This window comes from Micrasema longulum, unplaced genomic scaffold (genome assembly GCF_059751315.1).
Source record: "Micrasema longulum isolate JH-2025_06_02 unplaced genomic scaffold, ASM5975131v1 h1tg000943l, whole genome shotgun sequence".
NCBI classification, from domain to species: Eukaryota; Metazoa; Arthropoda; class Insecta; order Trichoptera; family Brachycentridae; genus Micrasema; species Micrasema longulum.
The window spans coordinates 150503-174020 of record NW_028278134.1 but is presented as its reverse complement, the minus strand read 5'-3'; the positions used below and the strand labels follow the sequence as shown (position 1 = coordinate 174020).

General features: G+C 31.8%; 1 protein-coding gene across 1 annotated transcript in view; it reads right to left on the bottom strand.

The window, feature by feature from the left end:
• LOC148277984 (zinc finger SWIM domain-containing protein 4-like) overlaps positions 1–23518 on the bottom strand; it is a 185403-nt gene that overhangs the window by 60993 nt on the left and 100892 nt on the right. Inside the window, exon 3 of the mRNA XM_088232068.1 lies at positions 14626–14753. Within this exon, the coding sequence (XP_088088194.1) occupies positions 14626–14753 (128 nt within the window). The remainder of the gene's footprint in view (positions 1–14625; positions 14754–23518) is intronic.

The following is a 23518-nucleotide window of genomic DNA, read 5'->3' as shown; positions in this document are numbered from 1 at the left end:
GAACACGTTTTAAAACTACCAAAATGGCTAATATTGACGATAAAATTTTAAAACCATCCTTTTACAGTATTAATGGATGCACAATTACCGAAGTTGATTGTATTCGTGATCTTGGTGTATATTTGGATAAAAAATTGTCTTATGAGAACCATATAGAGAAGATGGTCAGCAAAGCTTACAAAACATTAGGCTTTATAATAAGAGTATGTAAACCATTTAACTATCCACAAACACTAAAAATATTATATTTTGCACATGTCCGCAGTATTCTTGAATATTGCTCTACAGTCTGGTCTCCTCAATACTCCAAATACATTTTAAGAATTGAAAGGATTCAAAAATTTTTTATGAAGCATCTAAACTATCGACAAAATGAACATTTTAATAACTATGAAGAAGCTGTACTATATCACAATATTGAAACCTTACAATCCAGAAGAACTATATCTGATACCGTCTTCCTTTACAAAATAGTAAATAACAAATTAGATTGTCCCCAACTTCTTGAGAAAATTAAAATTCGTATCCCTCAGCGCACAACTCGGCTGCAGCAATTGTTTCATGTTGGAAGATCAAGCACAAATAACAACAAGAATGCACCTTTTCCCAGAATCTTAAATAGTTATAACAAACATTTTTTTGAAATTGATATATATTTTCTTACTTTAATTAACTATAAGAAAAATGCCAAGGCTATAATTGCAGATAATAATCATTTAACTTAATCAGTACTATCTATTTAACATTTGTAATTTGTTATATACTTGTACATTTGTATTTATGTCTAAGAGGAAAAGCTGATCTGAAGCTACTCCGTGGGGATCCGTAAAATGTTTTTTTTTTTTTAATTATTTAAAAATTACAATAATAAATTAAATTTTGTACTTTTAGTTATTATTAATTTTTTTATTTTTTGCAAGTGATATGATACGGAGTGGCTTAACCCTTACGCTGCTACGCAGTTTTTCAAGAATCTAATCAGAAATCCTCTTATTTATACATTTCAAAAATATTTTATCGAATACGTTGTTTTCTAAACACACTACTGTTTTATCAATTAATAGCAATTCCAAGAAAAATCTTCCATTTCATAAATATCTAGTTCAAACCCAATGGAGTGAGCAAGATAGAAAATTCGTGCCGCAAATAGACATTTTTCGTACAGCGGTTGTAAACCCTTTCTAAATTGAAAATAAAAACAAACAAAACTGATCTCGTACTGCAATCTCAAGGCGCATTGTTATTATTGAAACGAAATAATTATGATAGTTTTTTTGTTGATTGCGGGGCAAAGTGCTCTGTTATATATTATCAAACCTACCACTTCCATAAATGCATGCTAAACAAAAATTGAGTAAAATATATCTTGAAATTTGTTGCAACAGAGAGGGAAAACATTTTTGCCAAGGAAATATGGAAGTCTAGGCATTTACAGGACTTATGATCTGTCATTGGCTGGTTCAAATGACCACTTTACACACTGCGAAATATTCACTATTCTGGGTATGTTTACACATGCACATTCATGGTTATTTTTACATTACCTCAACTCTTCCATCTGTTGACTTTTGCAAACTAAAAGAGCTGAAACCTTTATTGATGTCGGTGAGTTTCATCTGGATAAATTATTTTACCTCCTAGGTAATGCCTAAAAATACTTTAAATTTTTTATGCAAGTTATTTTAATCAACAATATTTTGAGTATGTCCAAATGTTTGTAGGGAGTTATTTAGATTGAAACTTAAAGGTAACCGGTAAATGTACTAAGTGATATTATTTCTTGGTAGTTGTCATAATATAATTTTAATTTAAAAAAATAATGTTTTTGTACAACTGTCTCACAAATTGATATCTCTTCTAAGAAAAATATTCCGTTTCACTAATAGCTAGTTCACGCATAATGGATTGAGCGAGATAGACAACAGTTGCCGAAATTTCAAACAGCTGAGGTAAATTACATAATTTTTACAATTATTTATATATTTTTAATCTTACTTTGTTACTTTAACTAACAATTTAACTCTGCAAAGCGTCCTTTTTATTATGAATAAATTTACAAAATATATCATTCAAAATGATAACGGATAGTAAAAGTGATAAAGAAATAATAGTATCTCGCCGAGAAACTCAGAGGCTTAGCAGCTGAACCTATTCCGAAAGTGAATTAAACAATAATGATATTTTTTTAAGTGATAGTGATAATAATTTATAATATGACTCTTACGAAGAGCACGAAATCGAAGAAGCTTTTTCTGAAGTATTTTTGGATCAATATCGAGCTGATATACCTCATTTACGTTTTCTTTGTAGAATAGTTTGTAGAATAGAGTTTGTATAGTAATAATTACGTTTTGTTAGTAATAATTACTACCTAATGAACAGCTTAAACATTTTGATTTCCCATTACTGTGGGTACCCATTATAATAAATTAACAAATGATTTTTTTAATATTCAAACGTCCTAATTGACAATCATTAGGTTCCATGGTGAATTATTTTTATGTTTTATGGCTTTTTACTTATTTGTTTATATTCTTAATTATGGGGTTTTCCGGTGATATAGGGACCTCACAAGATAATAATTTTTATATTAAAGGTAAAGTATTCAATTAGTTATTCATTACGGAAGTACATCAATATTTTCGTAATCACTGAATCGGGTTTAATAGCGGGGAAAACACCGAATATAATTATTTTCCTCAGATGTCATATAAGTGATAAAAAATCTTACTATTAACATTGATTTATTTTTTATTTCACTGTTTCTGGAATGTAAAAAAGTTCACTGTTTCAGGTCCCGACTAGCTAGAAGTTTTCTGTGTTTAGTCGTTTCTCTTTTCTTAAAAGCACTGTGAATTTAAACATCATAAGTAAATTTATAATGAGGATGTTTAGTGGTTTAAAAAAAATTAATTGTTAATAGCCGAAGCTTTTTTTTTTCAATTTTTATGTATCGTATTATCAGCGCTACGATCTTTTAAAGTTTTGTATTTCTGACATTAATCCACGTGTGACATCGCAAGGTCTCTTCCGCTTCTTCTCGGTTAGTTCTGTTGATTGGTTTATTGACGATTAGCAAACCGGAAATCTTAAACAACCCTCTTATCATTGGTTGATTCATATGAACAAGTGACGTCGTTTAAAGTTGTTGGTTTTCATTAAAATATTTTAAATTATTTTTTATTCATTTTCAAGAAACTTTGCTGTACAATTAAATGCTTAAATTTTTACTGCGCGTAAGAAAATATTTTTTGTATTAAATTTTCCGTAGGCCTGAAATAAGTACGAAACTAAATAATAACCCGTCGAATAAGTAATTTTTATGTTTTGAAAATGTTTTATACCACTGACGGTTAAGTGCAACAAGCAGTTCCCGAATTCATTTACCCTTTTGGGGATTATGACGTCAGCATCAGTCTAGTTAGAACTTTATGATAGGGATTAACAACAACGATATATCGTTGTTTAGCAGTATAAGGGTTAATACAGGTACGCTTTTTTTTAAAAATTTTTACATTCTTTTTAGTTTATATAGAAAACTATAATTGGCCTAAAATTTTGGTTTATTTGTATATACTGTATTTTTTGTTGTAATGGCTGTTGTTTTCTTTAAATAAGTAAATAAATAAAATAAATAACAATGGCTCATTAAAACAATGCTTCCCATTTATTACAAAACAAATTGCAACTCACGTCCTTAGATGCTTATTTAATAAGGTTTAATGCACATTATGGAACTTCATTGGACTGATTTTCTTACTTAAATACGAAATGATAGCCGGTTTAGCGCAAAAAATCGACTTTTTCGAAAACTTCAAGCTTTGGTGGTGGTATTTTTTTGGATATTTTTTGCTTTTCGAGTAATCCAAAGGGAAACTTTTTAGACCCCTTTCATTTAAAAATTCAGAAAAAAAAATATCGACCCACCCTAACGCACATGCTTCCACTTTCCATTATGTTGTATCCCAACTCAACACAGGGCCCTTGGCCTCAAAGAGTTTGGGATACATTTTTTTTGTAATCGGGTTTGGAAAGTAAAATGTGTATAAATATGCTGGATTTTAATATAAAAAATATTTAGCATGATTTATTTTTTATCTTTTTTTCATACATTCTCAAGGAACTTTGCGTACAATTTAATGCTCTTATTTTTATCGCGCGTAAAAAAACATTTTTTATATCCAATTTCCCGTAGGGTTGAACTTCCTCATTAGGTTGAAATGACCAAACACAATTTTGAATTTTTTTTTAAACAGTTTTATAAATCACATTTCATAGTTCTACATTAATTTGACGAGTTTTTGGAAGGGATTCAAGTCTGAGAAATTAAAAAAAAAAAGATTTAAAAAAAAATTTCCGTGAGGAATGATACCCTAAAGTTTCGCGGTCTGGCACTGTAACACCGTGTGCATCCACAGTATGAAAACGGGTCTCCCCGCGGTTTCTTTAAACCAATTATTCATTTGGTTTCTTTAAAACATTTAAATTTCACAAAAACAGCAATGAGTGTTGTTGGAGTGGGTGTCACTTTCGTGATTTCAAAATAATTTCTGCGGTTTAAAAATAAGAAACCGTCGCCATAAAGTACAATGATGGAACTAATAGGCATTTCGTCATGGAGAAGTCAGATGGAGGGAGGTATGGTGCGCGGTGTCCTGGTTCCTAATCACCCTTCCCAAATAATGCATCTGGGTTTAAAGCATTAAAAAAAATATACACACAGAATTGTACCTATTCTCACTTTCATAGCGCAAAGATACGAGGCATGTTCAGAAAGTAAGTGTACATATTCTCTTAGTGCCTTGTCAGGTATCCCCAACGTTAGCAATCACTCTGGCAAAAGTCTCTCCGTCCTGTGCTGCCCGGAAAATCTGCTCCACAGTCCTGAAGCCAGTCTAGTCTCGTATATTTCGCAGCCAGGACATCTGTCTTCTTCCAGCCCCTCTATGACCCTCAATCTTGCCGCTCAAAATTAAATGAAGCGAGTGGTACTTTTCTCCACGCATTATATGCCCCAGATAAGAAATTTTACGAACTTTTATGGTGGTTAAGAGTTCTCTGTTCGTTCTAGCTCGACTTAAGACTTCTGGGTTCGTTATCAGGTCTGTCCAAGATATCTTAAGCATTCTGCGATGCAACCACATGTCAAAAGCATCCAGCCTGTTCATAGTGTTCACCCTCAGAGTCAAAGTTTCACAGCCATACAACAATACATACCACAAAAGTGTACTAGATTTTTATATTTTAGAAAAAAAATATTTGAAAAAAAATACAGGATATTATTTATCAATAATATTCCGTAGTTTATCAACTAGTTGACTATTTTTCCACATTATCGCCATCTCGTTTAATGCATGTGGTGAGCCGCGGCACAAGCTTCTTTATGCCCTCCTCGAAGAACTCTCCCGCCAGCTCCTTCCCCCGTTTCAGAACCTCCTTCTGCACCTGCTCGTTGGTTGAAAATTTAATTCCACCCATGTGAGCCTTCGGGGAGGTGAAAACATGATAATCTGAAGGCGCCAAGTTAAGGGAATACGAGGGGTGGTTGAAAACATCCCGACCAAATGAGTCCAAGAGCGCCTCGGTGGCTAAGGCTGTGTGAGGACGGTTAACTAAATTAATCCCTTTCTCACAAAGGCTTAAGTTTTTTTTCAATTAATAAAAAATCTCATACATGCGTATTATTTTGCCATGAGTCTTGCATAATTTAAATAAAACTTTAAAATACGGGATTCTTTATTGTATATTTTTTATCTTTAATTGGCTCTTCTGTAAATATGCTACATGTCGCTTGGTGACTTTTTCCTTCCCAGCGTTGATATTATCTAAATCGGATTGTAGATTCGTGGATAGTGCCGTGGACTCACGGATCAAAGGTCCGAGGTTCGCACCCCGCTCTACCCCCAACATGATTCCCATTTTCTAATATTTAGTTATTTACAACTCTTCGGAAATTATATCCAAAATTTAAGTACTTAGTGAATCATAAATCATAACAACGTAAAAGTTTATTTAAAATCTCCCGGTGAAAAAGATTTTGACATTTTAAAGTTTAATATTCGTCTTAAGATACAAGGTACGTTAAGGTACTTAATACAAGGTTTCGATAACATTAGGTATTCTTACACTAGCAAGTATAATTATTTGAAGAAAAGCAAAAAAAAATATGTAGGTACAAAAAGAGGCTCCCCTGATGTAATGGCTAAGACGATTGCCTCACACAAGGAGGGTTCCGGGGTCGATTCCCGGAGAGATAATAATAATAAATTGACTCGCAATTTTTCTCGGGCCCGGATGTTTTGTGTTGCAATTCACCACTGTAATTGAACTTCTTGACCTGTTGTGGTACAAAAAAGGCTAATACGTTTACGGTTTAAATTAATAAAAATTATAATTTAGAATCGACATCAGCCTTAAAAAAAACAAAATCATAAATAAAACGAACAGATTTTTTAATATTGCCAAAAACTGTATTTTCTTATTTCAACACAACCTCATTGCCTGGGTTGGCCTTTATTTCCAATTAAATTTTAATAAATTATTTAATACATATTACGTATCGTTATTAACACCCTTAAAATAGCTTTATATACATTCCACATACCTCACATAAACAACATAAGACCAAAAATGGGTGGATCGGGTTGCGGTCCCGTGGCAAGTGTTGCGAACTCGCGGATCAGAGGTCCGAGGTTCGAACCCCAATTTGATTACCATTTTCTAATATAGAGTTAATTACCTGTCGTTTAAAATGGCCCCAACAAATTTTATAATTGGGTAAATTATAATAAAGCAAAAATTTGATCTTTCCTATAAATTAAAAAAAAAACGATAAAAACGTTTTTTTAAAATGGAGAATTTGAACGTTTTAATCTTCCAAAACGTTTTTTAAGCGTTTCAAGAAACGATTTTTAAATCTTGTTGATTATCTACTGAATTAAGCGGAAGGTGAATATTCTCATTAAGAGTTTTCAGCAACAATTTTCCATCACTTTGAAGAGCCTGCTGTTTGTTAAATAATATTAGTAGATGTTCACATTTATTCATAAGTTCAGTTTAAAAAAATGCTCTCTATCATAATGTATCTTACTTTTCGATAAAATATGTACTGTGAGAATTCCGCTATTTTAGTGTTTAGTGGCTTCACTCGGGCGTCGCAGGGGCCCTTCCCCGTGTAACATGAATAGGTTTTTTTATTCAACGGTTTAAATGATCGCTTCACAGTACCCGACAAATTGGATTAAAAATTGCATACAGAAAAGTTCATTACGACTACTTCGTTATGCAACGGTGCCGGCACACTCGGGAATACAACTTAGGACGAGTATTTCACAAACCGGCTGACTACAATTTTTTATTTATTTTTTAAGCCAATCAACAGGCTTGTGAGAGCTCTAATAGATTGGCATTAATGATATATAAAACAACTAGCGGACGTTGATTTGCCTGCAATTACCTTAATAAAGACATTCATTCATTGATAATTTGTTAGTACCTAGATACATGTTTATGATTGAATTCCAAAACATAAAATAAATATTTTTCCAAATATGGTATTCTTTTTCCAAACGTCAAACTCCGGTCTTCTCACTAACAGAGGAGTGGACTTATGTAGGAATACGATTTTTCAATATTTATTGAATTTAATATTATTTTAGTATTATTACAAAAATTCGTTAAAAAAATGAGAAGAAATTATGAGGAATATAAGAAAAGAATCTGATTAAGATCCATAAAAAAACAAACTTTTGTGCCAATCAGTGCATGTGCTTATTAAAAAGGAATGTGTTGGTTTTATATTTTTGTGCAACAACTATGGTGAAGGTGTATAATGGGTTTTGCATGTTGGTTACATTGCGGTCCTGACGAAGAGACGGGTACGTCTTGAAACCGGTAGACATAGAAAAGTCGGCAAGTGGTTATATACAAATATTTAATAACATTTGGTAAACTTTTTTTATACACAAAAAAAAAACATCTTTCCATTTTTTGGTAATTGCATTCTCCTCAAATGCATCCCTGGTAGATCGATGAATATAACATTTATTCTCTTTACTTATTTTTTACATATTGGATGAGTCGGGTTGTGGTCCCGTGGCTAGCGTTGTGGACTCACGGATCAGAGGTCCGACGTTCGAGCCCCACTCTATCCCAACTTGATTTCCATTTTCTAATAGTGAGTTATTTACAACCCGTTGAAAATGGCCACCAAAATTGAAATATTTGGGCAAATTATAAGAGCGCTAATATTTCTTTTAAAAATTTTTTAAAAAGATTGAAGATTTTAATATCTACGAACACGCATAGAAAACCGCACGTAAATAGGTTAAGCCGTTTAGGACAAGTTCTGTGTCATCACACGTACAGAGGAATTATATATATAAAGATTGATTAGCTTAACCTAAATAATCTTAGAATCTTTTAAAAATACAACGGGTATGATATATACAGTCATGGCATGATTTAGGTCAAAGTGCGACTCAACATTTTAGTTAAATAATAGTTGTGGATGATAATTAATTAATATTCTTTCTTTTCAAGCCAAAAGTTCTTGTTTACGATAACAGTTTCAATTGCACGCGATTCTAGACAAAAAACTTTATTTTCTAAATTAACTTAACCACTAACTGGACGGACAGCGAGAAATATAAAACATAATTAGTTATATTTCAGAGTGTCATTTAATTCAGGAGTGATAACACGGCAGGGTGGTGGAAGTTACACAGTGTGTAAAGTGGCCACTAAAATGACAGATCATAAGCTCTGTAAATGCCTAGACTTATACATCATCATCATCATTCCCTTTTCGCACATAATTGCATAGGAACTGAATTTGTACACCAATCGCAGCGTACCTTGATCATTTAAAAAAAAAAGGTAGGATGACCAGTCTTACGCTTGAGGTACCCAGTCTGGGGACTATGAAATATTCTAGTATGAAAACACCATTTTTAAATAAATAATTCATATCAACCATGGCAGGAATCGAACCCGAGACCTCTTGCATCATAGGCAAACGCACTGACCATTACGCCACGAGGCCGACATACGTTGAACATAAATATATGTGTAAGTAAATATGTACATATAAACATTGCATAACTATAACAATGATAACAAGTAAATACAGAAATATAATTCATACGTCTTTTTAGATCATGCAGACTAAGAAATATGTATAATAAATTTCTGGGCAATTTTTCGAGACGAAAATTGAAAAGTCGACACCGAATTGCTAAATAAATAGTTGGCGACGAATCTACGTCATCGCCATTCAAAACGGAGCAGAAAAGCTATTATAACCATTTATATTTAATATTTACTATGCAGGTCTGTAGCCTGTAGTCTGCAGATAAATAGACTTGCCAAAATCTCATGTTGGGATTGGATGTACGAATAATTGTCATTTAAATTTAGCCTCACCTAGTGTTATGTAAATCAGCAAATGGCGAGCGCGGGATCAACAAGTCGAGTCAACCGAGAATGGAGTCATGAGTGAACCGCCGACCTTCGCTGAGAACATTCTGGGGTTACTAACCCTTCCCCCGCTTCCCTCACCAAACCACCTGCACCGCCCCACCCGAACAACACTAATTATTGCTTACGATACAATACTTTTTATTTTTAGCACTGATTCGGTTGCTAAAAAACGGGCTTATCGAAGGTCGGAACCGAATAGATCGAAATAGGATATGAATGCATTTGTACGTTTGCGATTTCATTGATATGCATACAAGTCCATTGCAGGTGAAGTGAACAAACTAATTTTTACTGATTTATTTCATTGGGTAAACAGTGCCGAAATATTGTCAATTTCTTTGTACATTTATATATTTATTACTAATTCAAATTCGAATACCTGGTAGGTGCACTAGAAGTTTAGAACTATTTTATTGTAACAATTATCGAACCAACTTCGATATGCATGCACCTATATCCAGGATACATAGGTATGGAAATAAGTTCAAACAAATATTTGATATTTTCAATACTAACTCTGTTAATACATTAAAATCTCACTCGTTATTTTTTAGAAAAGGAATGAATTTATTTAAAAATATATTATTAAATTAAGCTTTGTTTTCTTAGATACATATTTTTGTTTATTTCTTTATATTTAAATTATACATTTGTGGATTTATTGCCAAATTCCAACTGATAAAATAAAGGTGTTATAAATTATTTAAGCTTTCATATTGATCCAAAAAACGTTTTTTTTATAAAATCTTATTGTAGCATTATTTTTCTTTTTCATTATTACCTAGCTAAATACTAATCACTTTATGTTTATGTTAAATTACTCTCAATTTTAATTTGCTATATTTATATTTAGAACATAAGGTTTTCTCACATTAATTGTTATCTTTTATTTGTCAGTTTAGATTTGTATGTTTCTTTTTTACTTTTTGCAGTTTAAAAAAAAATTTAAAAAAATATTTATTTGTTTAGTTTTAATTATTTAGTTGAATTCATTAGTAACATTTCATATTATATATTACATAATGAATTGTTCACTGCTGTGATTATTTCTGTAAAACTTTTTATTGTAAAAGGTTCATTGAATCGTTAATATATAAATAAATAAATTTATTTTATTCATTCAAAATACACACATTTTTTTTCCCTTTGAACAATTATTTAATTCCCGCCAAACTTCAAAAGCAGTTTTTTTTGCAGGGATTTCTCTCTTTACATATTTTGGAAACACAATATAATATTTTTTACATAAAAAATTATAAAAATCTTAAATATATCAATAAAATAAAAGTTTGAAAAAATTGAATACAAGTAAATCAAGTCTTTTTTTAAATATATAAAAAATTATAAGCAAACACATTTTTAACACTGGTTTAAATAGTTTGGTTTCCCCTTTTTTTTACTCACGAAACTTATAATTTAGGAAAAAGGTTTTTAAAACAAATTTTACTTTATTTTTATTTAAATATTATTGAACTTGCGCCCGCGTCAAGTCACACTAATTAACATTGTAAAATTAATTTAATTAAATTAAAATGACATGTCGCACCTTTGAAGACGAACCGTTACTAAACGAAAATATAAAATTTTACACGGGAGCTTAATAAAAAGAAATGCAAGGCTTTTTCGCTATGGAATTTAAAATCATGGTGCTTTGACCCATCTTTTGGGATCATAATGATGGATATTTATTTACACAATAACATCAAATTCAGAAAAGTTTTTATTTTTAAAAGAACATATTTGAACGAATTCTTGAAAATTTTCGTTTAGTAACGGTTTGTCTTTAAAGGTGCATCACATTGTGATGTAATAGAATAACAACCCAGATAAACAAAGTATAAATAATAAATAATAAAATTCCAAAGAAAACAATATTTTTTTTAATCCGGTATAAATATTAAAATACAAATTTAGAGTCATACATAATCGAATGTACAAAATAATAGTTTTATTAAAATCAATAGGAAGAAGAGAAAGAAACATAATTGAAATGATAATTGAGATATGGGTACGTATTCTGGTGGGAAGATAAAATTTATCTGAATTTTTTCTACAAAGTAAAATTAAGTTTTCTGTATGAAAAATAGAATATGTTTACATTTTTTTTTCTAAACATGTTTAATTGCCAGTTACAGACAAAAATGCTTTGAATTTTAATACAAATATTCACAATTTTGTACATAAACATCGATATTAGTTTATACCGTCTCAGTATATACCGATGAAGATGGCCGTTCATGATCGCGGCCATGGTTTCAAGAAACTCAATCTATATTATATTAAGAAATGAGAGTAAAAAATAATATGCCAAATAACAGTGAGTACTAAATTAAATTATGCAAAAATACATAGTGAAAAAACATAAAAATATCAAGACACATAAAAGTATAGAAGGACAGATTTGTCAATTTCCGCTAATTTCGAACTTTAAAAAAATTACAATCTCGTCCCTATCGACGTGCAGCAACCAATTGCAAACATTTTTTTAAAGATAAGTGTAATATTTTCTTAATATTAGTGTATGACACTCATGCACACACCAAAACAATTGTTTACACTAAAGACAATAATTTCAATGTAAAAGATAAGAAATGAAAACCATGTATATAATAATAAAATTAATTGAATAACTGCTCCTCTCAATATTTCTATGATTTTCAATTTAAATTCACATACATTATCATAAAAAATATAAGCCTCTGTAAATCTATTGTTATATTGCTCGCATATTTTAGGTATTGTTTTTTCAGTAGTTCGCTGACGCGTTGTCTGTGTAAAACAGAAGATTTTGTCTTGTCGGTCTAGGTGGCACACGGAATGGAAGTCTTTCAGGTAGATTAAGGGAATCAATTTTATTATTTATTAATTTGTGTAAAAATAACCGGTCTAACATTATTCTTCGATTTTTAAGAGAGTTTATTCCATGGTACTGCATACTTTCAGCGAGAAGTTAAGATTTAACTGGTAGTCGAGTATTTCAAAGGTGAAGTAAACTTATTGCTTATGTTACATTTCTCTAATCAGTATATCGTTTTTTCCTGTTTCCTTACGTACAAAACATTCGTGTTAAATAAAATAGTTTAAATCGTTAAGTAAAAAAAAGGCAAAAAGCTCAGAATTGAAACTTTAAATACAAAAGTTTGACCATTTCGTCAGTTTGGCTCGAACATTATATGTTTTTTTTGGACATCAAATCATCACTTAGGAAAAAAGTATTTTAATTTATGAAACTCGTCATCGTCATTTCCTTTTCCGGACCCAGTGGTGCATAGGGCACTGTATTATAAAATCAAATGCAGGTTATTTAGATCGTCTGTTACATGAAGATGGAGTCAGTCAGTCTTACGCATCACGGACAGTTCGGGGACAGTAATATATTGCGGTTGAAAAAACCTTGAAAATCAATATTTTACATTCAGTCTGCCAGAGATCGAACCCAGAACCTCAAGAATAGTAGGCGAACGTGTCAACCCATAAACAAACCCGTGGACCTACACGATTTATTTATTAACGGCCGGTATTACAATGGGAAGTTAACATTTATCTTTAATTTTATCTACAAAGTAAAGTTATGTTATCTGAATAAAATAGAAAATGTTTTTAAAAAAAAATCTAAACATTTTCGTACTTAAATATCGACTTTACTTTATACCGTCTCAATATGTACCGATAAACATGGCGTTTGTAATCGCGTCCCAGAACTTTTACCCGAGAGCAGAAGTCGAGTCGAAAACAGTCGTCCAGGGTTCTGGTTCTGTTTCACACACAGTCTATTTTGTACAATAGATTTTTGTGATAGCTTTGTTGTTCAACTCTCATAGTAGGAATACAATTTGTTTGTGTAAAAAAAAAACATAAATTGTGTAGTATTTACTAATTTTATTATCACTCGAATTTGTAAATAAATATTTTTAAGAATAGAACTGAACTGAACTGAACAACTGTGGATGGCTTCAGCCAGACGACAGAATTTGATCCAGGATACGGCTCTACCCAATGTAGGGAGTACCGCTTTACCCACCGTTAAACTACTGGGAGTTTTACTCAATTCTGACCTATCTCTTGATGCTCAAATTAGTAGAACGATAAGTTCATGCTTCTACCAGCTGAGACAAATTAAATGCATACGCAAAAATTTGCCGGTTGATGCCACCCGTCAATTAATAAATGCGTTTGTAGTGTCTAGAGTCGATTATTGTAATGGTATCTATGCAGGTCTACCAATGAACAAAATGACTCGCCTACAATCTGTATTGAATGCCGCAGCGAGACTTATTTTCGGAATCTCAAAGTTCAGTCATATCACTCCACTACTTCGGGAACTACACTGGCTACGTTTTTCACAGAGGGTCGAATACAAACTCTGTTGGCTTATGTATAAGTCACTGCACAACTCTGCTCCGGAATATCTAAGAGAACTATGCATTCCAGATGAACTAGCTGACAGGCGTCTCACGCTTAGATCAGCTACGTCTACGGCGAGAGGAAAAGTTATTTTACCTCTACGCATACAGCGCACTAAATTTTGTGAACGCGCATTTGCGGTTTCAGGCCCTATGGCATGGAATGCTCTCCCAGCAGAGGTGCGAGGCTGTGAAAGTGAAGTGATGTTTCGGAAAAAACTTAAAACCCACTTGTTCTCTAAATCATTTGAATAAATCCGTAGCACGTGACAACAAAATAAATTGTTTTAATTAAATTACAAATTTAAAAGCTTCAATTAAATTAATTTAACAATAGAATCACTATGTAAAACGCCCTTGAGGTATTTTATTACGAAAATGGCGCTATATAAGTTATCCATAATAATAATATTTTTATTTTTTTTTTAAAAGAAATATTTGCGCTCTTATGATTTACCCAAATATTTAATTTGAGGGCCATTTTCAACGAGTTGTAAATAACTCACTATTAGAAAATGGGAATCGAGTTGGGGTAGAGTGGGATTCGAACCACGGACCTTTGGTCCGTGAGTCCGAGACACTAGCCACAGGACCACAACCCGATTCAGTATAATATATTCATAATAAGAAACAAAAATGGTTTCTGAAAAACGAGAGTCATTTTCTGAAAACAAGTTGCAGAAGAAGTACCTGAAAACGTGGTCGGAAAAGTGAACAAAACATTTGAATAAAGAAAACTTACCGGAAATAGGCACGCGCAGGCGCACGGAATCTGCATTCCGTATCCGGTAGAGGGAGAGCGCCACCACGTGTTGGCACCAGAAGATGTCGCGCGCCTCGCAGCTGCACGTCACGGAGGTTATCTTGCACCTGCGCACACCGACATATTGCTTAAGCCGCCATGTTTATTTATATTGCATTTGACAGTTGACTAACCTACAATCTCCAGTCACTAATGACATCATTAGCATTAGCACTCGCAATTATTACAAAATATCAATAGCATCTGCTAAATGAAAATGCTATTTTAAATTCTAAACACGAACATTTTGTTTAGTTCGAATTCAAAATTCAAATAATTTGAGTACAAAAAATCATTTGACATTTTCCATCACCAAGATGACTTGTCGGTGTCTTCTCTTTCTTTCAAATATTTCAATACTAATGACGTCATTACGTTAATCTTTACTGCAGCAGATAAGGAAAACTTTTTTAAGCTAAACAAGACTACGGAAGTCTAGGCATTTACATGGCTTATGACCTGTAATTGGTTTTTTTTTGTAAAAAGAAATATTTGCGTTCTTATATTTTAGCCAAATATTTAATTTTGTGGGCCATTTTTAATGTTTAAGTGGCCACTTCAAATACTGAGTAACATTGACCATTCTGCCTGTATTTAAATATCAACATTTCCTCAACTCTTCCATCCGTTGAATTTTGTGAAATAAATTAGAATGTCTAGACTTCCATATTCCCTTCTCAAAAATGTTTTCACTCTCCGTTGTAATAATCTTAATAATCAATCTTAATATTATAAATCACTAGAAAGTGAAATGCAGTCTTGTCTACAAACATTTGGACTTACGCAAAATATTATTTATAGTGTTAATAATTGAAAATAGCACATCGAGTTAAAGTTGGAGAAATCAATAAATCTGAACAAAACCGCAAGAAAAGAACATAAAAATCTAAAAAATGACGAAATACGATTCTGGAAGATCTTAAACGATTGAAGAATTTCACAACTAGTAATTCTGTGAAATAGCGCGATAGCATTCCACGTGCTAATCTAATAGCATTTCACATTCTAATGAAATAAATTGAAATAGCAATTTACTCCTATCACTACAAATTAAATCTCCTGCAATCAAGACTTGTCGCGTCTCCGCCACTCCCCTATGATCACGCGGACACGGCATAGAAAACGCCAAGTTATTAGACATTCCTAGGTACGGGCTGTACGAGGGAAATGATTATTTTTGTGATGTGCCCCAGATTTAATATTGACTTTGAGGAGAGGTAGCGACGCCCACCGGGGAATGACGTAGGTGATAAAAATTAATAACGGCCAAACAGAAATTCTTGTCGAAGCCTTTTTAGTGTATAATAATATATACATTTGAAAAGTTAATTCAAACAAGAAAAAAATCATTATCATTAATTTCATCATTCTCTATTCCGCATGCAGTGGTGCATAGGACGCTATATTTCGTTCATCTGTTACATAAAGGTGAGGTGAATAGTCTTACGTTTCAAATGCCAGCCTAGGGCCGCGAATATAAACGCCATCTTCAGCGGTACATATCGAGACGGTATAAAATAAAATCGACATTTTTGTATGGAAATTTGCATATTTGTATGCAAATTTAAGATATCCTGTAAGTGAAAATATTTTTGAAAAAAACAATTTACACGTATTCCATTTTTCATATAGAAAAGTTAATTTTACTTTAAAGATCGCACACTGAGTAGAAGACTGCTGTAACTCAAAATTACCGATTTTACAGGACAGCAAAAATTCAGTTTCGCTATACATATAGTTATACTTCTAAGACAAAGTGATAGGTTTTTCAGTATTTTTTTTGTATTTGTAGTAGGTACATCAGTATTAAATGAAAATGTAATTATTTCATATTAAACATAGAATATATAAAAATATATAATTTAAAAAAAAGGAATATAGAAAAGTGAGTTCATTGGTTTAACTTCTCGGGTATTTGTGATAGAATTACGACCGTTTTAGTCAAATATGCAGAACGAAATTCACGTTTTGACTGTGTCCATAACTCAAAATCGATACATTACAACAGTCTTCTACTCAGTGTGCAAGATAATCGCAGATTAACTCTTCGATAAATGTTAACTATTTGATAAATGTTAAATCATTTGAATAAATCCGTAGCACGTGACAACAAAATAAATTATTTTAATTAAATTACAAAATTTTTTATTTTTTGAAAATTATTGAACTTCCTCATTATAAATGCTCTACTTTTTAACGCGTGCAAGAAAAACTGAACTAAACTTCTCCGTCGCTCGAAAAGCGGCTAATCGGGAATGTTTTTTAGGTAAAAGAGAAATATGTTTTTTTTACTGAATAAAGTTTATTACAGAAACAAAAGACGGGTGATACTTTAATCCATACATTTGTTTTCACAAAACTCACTTACAAACTTGAACGTTTCTTAATAATAATAAAATAAAACTAACTATGCGCAACACTCTTTCCTCTATCGTTCTTGCTCCAACTATAATGCTTTTTTTCATCTATGATATATTTTACACGCCCTTTAATTTATTTAAAAATTAATTAAGACTCATTCTTTCTGGCTGCGATACGATCCCACTTGCTATTTAATTATGCTTACACTTGCACACACCTGAACACTTAAACACACCTCTACACTTACTCTCATACAAATACACATAAACACACCCTCTTATTTATTTATTTACTTTTGTTTGGGAAAAAAACAACAGAAAATAAGAATATATATGAACGAAAATTGTGAAAACAGTCAATAAAAATTTTCCACAGTGGTGTAAGATATTGATTAAGTACATTATTGGTATCAAAATAAAAGCAATTAACAATTGTTAGGCACTTAGAAGTTGCAAATAAAACAAAAATACATATCCTTATATACAGTTTTAAAAATAAAGTTAATAGAAACAAGATAATTATTGTACCACAATTTAATATGTATGATTCTTATTTAGAAACTTCGCTGATCTGTCTTTAAACCGTTTATTTTTTATGTTATTATATCATTGTCGGCTGTTTGTTTATTTAAAATAAATAAATAAAACTATTTTAATAGAGGTGAAGTTCCTACATACATTGAATCATGGGTCATCGTTAGGTAACCTTTACAATAGATAATTAGTCGAGTATTACGTTATGTTTAAGGTTAAACTAAATAACTGGGACTAAAACAACAAAGCTCAGAAACAATGACATTTCACTTTCATCGAGTGTAACAAGACAACATTGCCGCTCGGCGGCTCGGCGCGCCATTACCGCTCGGGTAACCGCCGCAATTACAATAGACAAAGACAAAAATCCCACCAGGCTCGGGTGAGACAGCCAGCACTGGTTTCGCTCGCTCCCATTTATAAATTCGTGTGTTATGTAAACCGCTTCCATACCTGTTTGTAAGCACGCGCCTAGTTTGCATAAAACCGCTTCCATTTATAATATCACAAGTCTGCGCGGAACGCGTCAGATGCAAAGGTCCGGGAGTTTGGGGGTTATTGGGAGGAAAGCAAATGTCAAATCCACGCGCATTTCATATTCGGGAAGGTTCCACGAATCAGTGTGTAATCAGGAGAGATACCTCTCTGGAATTTTAATTAAAACTGCACGAAAATATCCCGGGACAGAGATCAGGCAGAATTAGTTGAAATTTAACATAAAAGCAGTATGAAAACAAATGAAAAAATTAACATTTTAATAAGGTAAAATTTCTGATTACTTATAGCAATTCAATTACGTATGACAAACTTGCAGCCCGATCATTCGAAGAAAATATAATTTTTAAAACATTTCACAAATTAATGATTTTGATAAAAAAAAAACAAAAATAATTAATCTCTTAAGTTTTATTATTAAGATCAACAATGTTTTTAGTATTTTAAAATAGGTATAATGGTTCTATTGATGGAAGAGTTGAAGGAATGTACGTGTGAGAGATGTGTGGAGGTGTATGTTACACAGTGTGTAAAGAGGCCACTTAAACCAGCTAATGACACGTCATAAGCGCTGTAAATGCCTAGACTTCTACATTCCCTTCTCAAAATGTTTTCCCTCTCTGTTGCAACAAATACAGATTTATTATTTTGTTTTATTTTATCAACGACCGCTTTCGTCTAAGTAGGCATCTTCAGGACTGATAAATCGTTAACATTTTAAACTTATATACTATTAACATATTAAAACAGAGATGAAAAACATTTTAGAGTTAAGTCTAGGCATCTACAATTAGATGAATCTTACCCGCATAAATAAAGGTTTCAGCTATTTAACTTCACAAACATAAACAGGTGAAAGAATTAAAGGAATATACATGTTCGGGCAGAATGGTGAATGTTACACCGTGTGTTAAGTGGCCACTTAAACCAGCCAATGACAGGTCATAAGCCCCGTAAATGCCTAGACTTCCATATTCCCTTATCAAAAATGTCCCTCTGTTGAAATAAATTCAAAGTTATTTTATTTATCTCTCAAAAATATAGCAAAGAACCACAAAGTTAGTGCTACAAATATTCAAAATAATAGTCTTAGAATCAATTATTAAAAGCCTTTTGTCGAATGTATACATATTATTATCGTTGGCGTTGAAATTTAAATTGTAGAGTGAATGATAAAATTAGCTAATTTTTAAAATCACTAAAATGATTATGTAAAATCACAGAGAGCCCTCAAGGTCTTACGCTTCGGGTGCCAGTCCAGGAACGTTGCAGTTGAAAAAAAACTTTTGAATCAATATTTCACGTCCCCCTGCCAGGAATCGAACCCAGGGTCTCGAGAATGATAGGCGAACGCGTCAACCACTACACTTATCTCCACTCGATTTCCTTATACAACTTTTTTACCTAAGTACTCGTCCGGGAGTCTGGTTTTATTTCACACGCAGAACTGTATTCTTTATCCGAATGGACACAGAGAAATTCGAAAAAAACAACATTAAAATGAGTAATAAAAAGTTAAACTTAGAACACGGCGAAATGAAAAATGAGTAAAATATTTCATAGCTTGTGAGCTTGGCACTATTTAAAATGCATGCTCTTCGATAATAAGTAATAATATCTATCAGTTTATAGCCCTTTATGGGTATTTTTTTTTCTGTACTTGTATATTTTTTTTCAGTTTCATGTATTTTTTGTTTTTATATATTCTTTCAGTTTCATAAATATACCTTGTCAGTTTTCCAAAATGTTTGTGTGTCGTTTGACTAGATTTGACATCTAGGACACATAAAAATTAAAATTTATTTATAACTTTATATTTTTCTATATAATTTATATATATTTTTTTTAAATGTTTTTTTTATTTATTTATATTTTTATAATTTATTAATATATTTTTATATTTATGATGATGATTTCACTAAATAGAGGTATTATTATTTGGTAATTTAACTTTTTTATTTTTGTTGTATTGCTCAAAAAACTTTTATTTTTTAAGTACTAATGTTGTATTATTTTTTTGATTATTATTATCTAGTTATTCTCAACTTCACTGTCATATTTATATTTAGTACGCAAGATTTTCTCATGGTTATTGCTATCTTTATTTGGAAATGTTATGTTTCTTTTTAACTTTTTGTGTTATATGTTTACTAAATTGTTTAGTTTTAATTATTCTATTATTTCATAGTATGTACTATATGATTATTGTGCACTGCTGTGATTATTTCTGTAAATTATATTTTTTTTGTAAAAGGTTCTTTGAATCGTTGATGTATAAATAAATAAAATTTGAAATTTACTGCAATAGCGAGGGAAAACAACCTACACTCTCTGGTTCTATTTAACAAACCGAATCGTATTTATATTTTATCTGCGTCCAGGCGGATGAATGATACAGTATCGTGTGTGTGTTTTCTACCCAAAATATTTAAAACCTTTTATTATAAACATTTTTTTGATTAACCATTTGGCTAATATTGATAGTACGTTTCCGATATACTAATTTCAATAATCAACGCATAATTCCAGGTAAACAAAACACTACAACGTCAGCCGTTGCAAAAAATGAATCGGGAAAACCTGTTCGTAAATTACCCACACAAAAGGGCATTTTTTGCCTGAAGCCACTTATTTAGAAACGATAAGAAATTACGAGAAGTAAGTTCCGATCAGATTGAAAAATAATTGTGTAGGGACACTTATATTCCGATCGAGTCATCCATGACGCCACGCTTTACAAAGATAACGCAAAAAAGCAAATAACAATGGTAGTCTCTCCGGATCGATCCGAAGCCAGCGGAGATCTTCGGTCTGGCATGGGGGATTCTGAAAGCGCAGGGTCAATCCTTCGGAATGCTGCCGAGGCGGTGGCGGTGGCGATGGCCAATAAAACCAACCGTATAAAAACTCCAATCTCATTTAAATAATCTACTCGGTAAAAAATGACACCGTCTTCTCGCACAAGCACACACGAGACGATCGAGACGATCGAGGCGACTCTTAACTTTCCATACGGTAAGTAAACCCGTTCGAGATTTAACTAAATTTTGCTAAACTGCGATAAATAATCATCATAGGCACAAACGCTGGATGTACCTAAACATACTCATTTATGTGTTTTTTTAATGAAATATGTTTTAACTAATAAATTCTCTGACTTATTCAGTTCTTCTAAATGTGTTCTCTCCCGTACTTGCAGAATTTTTTATGGACTTTATTGAAAATAAAATAGTAAATCTAAAATTACTTCAATATGCTAAATTCTATCGTCGATATGTTGATAATATGTTGTGGGTTGGAACAAAACGCCAGCAGAACATAATTCAAATTTTGCCAATCATTTAATAGAAAATAAACATTCCTTTGATTTAAAAAATAATGTAAAATAATTCATATTGCACCTAAAGGCCATTCACTTGACAAACTAGAAATTCTCGAAATTAATAGATTAAAAAATAAACCTGACGTAGAATTACTTAATGAACAGATAAAACACGTGCATTCTCCATTACTATACCCATTGTAATATATTTTTACTGATGACTTTTTACCCATTGTTTTTCAGAAATCATAATTGACAAAAATAACACTCACGAAGGATGGGACACTAAAAATAAAATACTTAAACTCATAAATATAGCATTATATCAACTCATTAGTTAACCCGAAAAAAATTTGATAATGATCCTTAAGATAAAAATAACTTTATTTAATATACTTTCATATTATTTTGAATTCTCTAAGCTTACCTCTGTTTTGTATAAATACATTGAACTCCTTAATAAAGACACCAGTCTCGAAGATGTCGCGAAAGCGACGAAATCGGTCACTGGATATTCCAAATTTGTGGATTGAAGTATCACTCGTCTTTTATTTATATAATAAAAGTGGCGATTTGTGTTTTTCTTTGTTCTCTGTTTGATCTCGGAATGCTCCAAAACTTTCTATTTATCTATGGAGATAAACTTTTGGATTTTTTGATATCAGAAATGGGTAAAATTTAAAAGAGTTCAATCATCAAAAGACAATTTTAAAAAAGCCACCACCACCAAACGGATACTCCTCATTTTACCCAATTACATAAGAAAGATATAATACATATTTAAATTGAGATAATTGTTGATATTGCAAAAATAACAAACATTATGATTATTATTATAAATTTTAGGAAAAGCAATAGGTACGTAGTGAAAAAGTTAAAAATAAAAATTAAAACATAACTCTAATATGTTTGTAGCGATATTGTCATACTCGTAATTCCCTTTCAATAAATGTCACTTTTAATATTTTTTTCTCTTATGCATTTATAATTGTTCATTGAACACTGCATATGGAATACTAATAGTGCCATTTTATCTTGAACGTTAATTACACAAAAAACATGATAAATACGAGCGTAAAACAAAATCATAAATTAAAATAAATCATGTTAAATGTTGTTCTCGACAGGAATCTAAGCCCGGATATAATTAAGAACAGTAACCGAACACACTATATTTTGGGGCATACAAAATAATATTTATTCAATAGTGCTTATTTTATTATTCAGCTCTTTTTTCCCAAAGAACTAAAAGGTTTAAGAATGGGAGCGAAAATGGGTGATTTAACTGTCAATAATTGTCTTCTGTATGCCGATGATGCCGTGCTTCTTGCTAACGACAAAGAGGAACTGCAATTCTTGGTAACAAAAGTCTACGATGTACGCAAGGGACGCGTTTTGCTGATGAATGTCAATAAATCGAATGTGATGGTTTTTGAAAGAAATGAAAGTATGACTAAATGTGAAATCACCGTGAACGGGGTTATACTAAAACAGGTAGAAGAATTTGTGTATCTAGGAAATATGTTTACTAGGGATGTAATGACTGAGAAAGATATTGAAAAGAGGGCTAGTGCTGGGCACAGAGTGAACGGTGCACTAAAATCATGACAAATACTGACGACAAATAAATGTTTGTCGCAAGAGGCGAAATTAGCAGTTCACAATGGAGTCGTGTTTCCGACTCTGATGTATGGGAGCGATGTATGGACTTGGAAAATAAGGGATGAAAATAGGCTTAATGCTGTCAAAATGCGATCTCTCAGGTGAATGTGTTGTATAAATAAACAAAAATAAAAAGCGGATTAAAAAAAATCTAAAATAATAATAAATAGGCGGCCTCCGTGGTGTAGGGGTCAAGACGCTTGATTCACATACGGAAGGTTCGGGGTTAGATTCCCGTTGAGTACACAAACATTAAATGTGATTTTTCTTAAGCCTGGGTGTTCTGTGTTGTAATTCACCACTGTAATTGGGCCTTCTGGCCTGTTGTGGTGCAAAAAAAATTACAAAAAAATGGTATTAAGAAATTAATATTTTAATAAAAATTAAATAACAGTAAGTTGTTTTACCACAAAAAATATTTTACTAACTGGACAATACAAAAAATAGGTACTTTTATTAG